Below are 2,500 nucleotides of genomic sequence, written 5' to 3'. Positions count from 1 at the left end.
GGGTGTATGTGGTCACGTAAAAGGCTTGACTATTTTACGATGGAAACATAAATTGTATCATTTCTTCTGTTTTTTTTTTAAACCCCAACAGACAAAAAACAAGATGGTTGACTTTAGGAAAGTAAAAACTGTATTGCAATTACTAGGTAAGCATTTTTGCGGACTTTGTGTGCAAGAAAGTAGATTCTTCCTTAATTGGACGTATTCATTTCTTAAGAACTGAGGGGAGTCTCGTGTTTCATGGCACTGTTTGTGGACGAGAAAAGAAAAGGGCGTTTAAGTTAATGACTGGCATGATTTCTTTTATTTCGAAGTACATCAAATTTTTCAAATATAACATGATGAAATATATTGGATGAACGACTTAAGAATAACGAAAAATTATAAAGTTATAAGATTACATTAAGGAATAGTAAACAATATATATATATATATATATATATATATATATATATATATACACTGAAACTTTTCTCTTTTATGGAATTTTCTCTTGGTAGTTTGTGTGTGTGTGTATGTAGCCCAGTTGTGTTACCTTGTGTCAGCGTTCATTCCATACCCTGGCAAGTCTCCATCATATAGCCTAACGTCGTAAACTTCCTTTCCATTTCAGTGAAGACTTGGGCGAGGCGCCGGCTGCCAGACGGGGGACCTGCTCTCCTCAGCTCGTAACACCAGCGGTATGAAAATCTCCTCAGAAATGGAGGCGAAGGAATTCGACATCGTCTTCAGAGCTTCTCGTACAATATATATGGGGGATTAGAGTGCTTATACGCCCTCAACAGAACATCGGAGAGGACTTGAGAGTGCCTAGTCTTCTTTTAAGAGGCCCTCGCTTTGCTGACGCTTAAGGACGGAAGATTCAGAGGCAGAGAGGGAGAGACAGAGAGAGAGACAGTAACGAGAGACCAGCCCTCATGGAACTGCCTGAGCTGCTGGAAACATACGGAGGAAATAAACCTGGCCAGAATGAGGAACCGCAGGATAAGATGGAGAAAGCAGCGGGTCGTGTAATAAGGAGCAGCGTGCATGAAGCGAGGCCTCAAGACCAACGCCCGTAAAATCTTCCAAGACCCACCACCTCCAGGAGACAGACCACAGCTCCTGGGGCTAGCGAGCGAAGGTGTGTGGGGGGATACGCACGTACGGACAGTGGGGAGAGGGCACTAGGGAAATATATGTAGGGAGAGAAAGAGACGTTTGAGAACCAGAACACCTCATGAAGTCCAATATTTTGGAAATGTGCGTCGATTGAAATCTGATTTCTGTTTCACAGAGGAGAAATACGTGATTGTCACCGACACCCAGAATGAGAAATATTGAAATTGTATGTTTCTCATGTGTTCTTGTATAGATTCAGATCGCAATAGATGTATGAGGAGACGATTTGATTTTCTTCTGACTTTAAGTATAATAAGAGAAAAAAGAATGCCAACATGGGCGTAAGATAAAGAGAAAAATATGAACAAACATTTTTTGAAATGAAGTACAGTTGCTTTATAAGATATGCCAATATGTCGCAGATCAATTACATTATGAGAAATAGCCACGAAAACATTATAACTCAAGGAAAAACATATGGCTAGTCTGTCCAAATAGATAAGAGTTACTCACAGATTATGATAATTATATTTTTTGTACAGGGAAAACAATTTCATTAACTCTGAAAACGAAAATCATTTTTCACTTTGTGCAATGTAAAAGCACTGTGATATATACACTAAGTTTCGTAAATTTATAAAGACAAGTGATTAGTAGATGAATCAAAACTCGTTTCAAGTAAGAAATTGACTAAACGAATTATTTACTCAGAAACAGATTAATACTTCGAATTCGATGCTTCCATGAAAATGTAATGACCTCAGCCACCACTACATTAACGTACTAAGAGATTAATACAACTTTAACCAGGTATAATTTGATAAGTTTATGTGACATGCTGGGATGATCAATAATGACTGAACTGGCGGTAATTGGTAATCGATGATGGCCCAATTGACGGTAAAGGGTGATTAGTAATGACCGAACTAATGGTTGAAGTGCCTTTCTTTAACTTTAAGAGTGTAATCAAGATGTGCCCAGCTTAAGGGATCGCCAGAGAAAGATACTACGAGGACATGAAGACGAAGACTTAGTGTCGCCCCGAGATCATCAATTAACCATGCATGATGGACACATTACCAGTGAATGACCGAGGCCAGATCGGTCCATGAAGTTATCGTAGCCCATCCATTCGCGGTGTCTGTTATTACCATGCCAAAACCCCCACCACGTAATCGAGGCCAGACCTGCTACATGGACAGTGAGGTGAAGGTTGAGCCTGAGGTGTGAGGGAACTGGCCGGTATCGTGAGCTGAGGAAAGGGGAAAAGTCTCGCAAGATGGCGAGGTCAAGCGACGCGACTTTCCTGTACGTCATCTGGGTCATGTTGGCCGTGGCCCGGGAATGCCTGTGTTCCAACGGTGAGTAGTAGAGCAGACCATAGCATGCCTCTGTGTCC

At 41.0% G+C, this 2,500-nt stretch overlaps 1 protein-coding gene across 1 annotated transcript in view; it reads left to right on the top strand.

The window, feature by feature from the left end:
- Positions 1-2,500, top strand: part of LOC139755932 (carbonic anhydrase-related protein 10-like) — a 412,551-nt gene that overhangs the window by 115,900 nt on the left and 294,151 nt on the right. The window contains exon 2 of the mRNA XM_071674706.1: positions 614-2,462. Coding sequence (XP_071530807.1) covers positions 2,381-2,462 — 82 coding nt within the window. The 5' untranslated portion in view covers positions 614-2,380. The remainder of the gene's footprint in view (positions 1-613; positions 2,463-2,500) is intronic.

Source organism: Panulirus ornatus, chromosome 20 (genome assembly GCF_036320965.1).
Source record: "Panulirus ornatus isolate Po-2019 chromosome 20, ASM3632096v1, whole genome shotgun sequence".
Classification (NCBI taxonomy): domain Eukaryota; kingdom Metazoa; phylum Arthropoda; class Malacostraca; order Decapoda; family Palinuridae; genus Panulirus; species Panulirus ornatus.
This window is presented reverse-complemented; position numbering and strand designations above follow the sequence as displayed.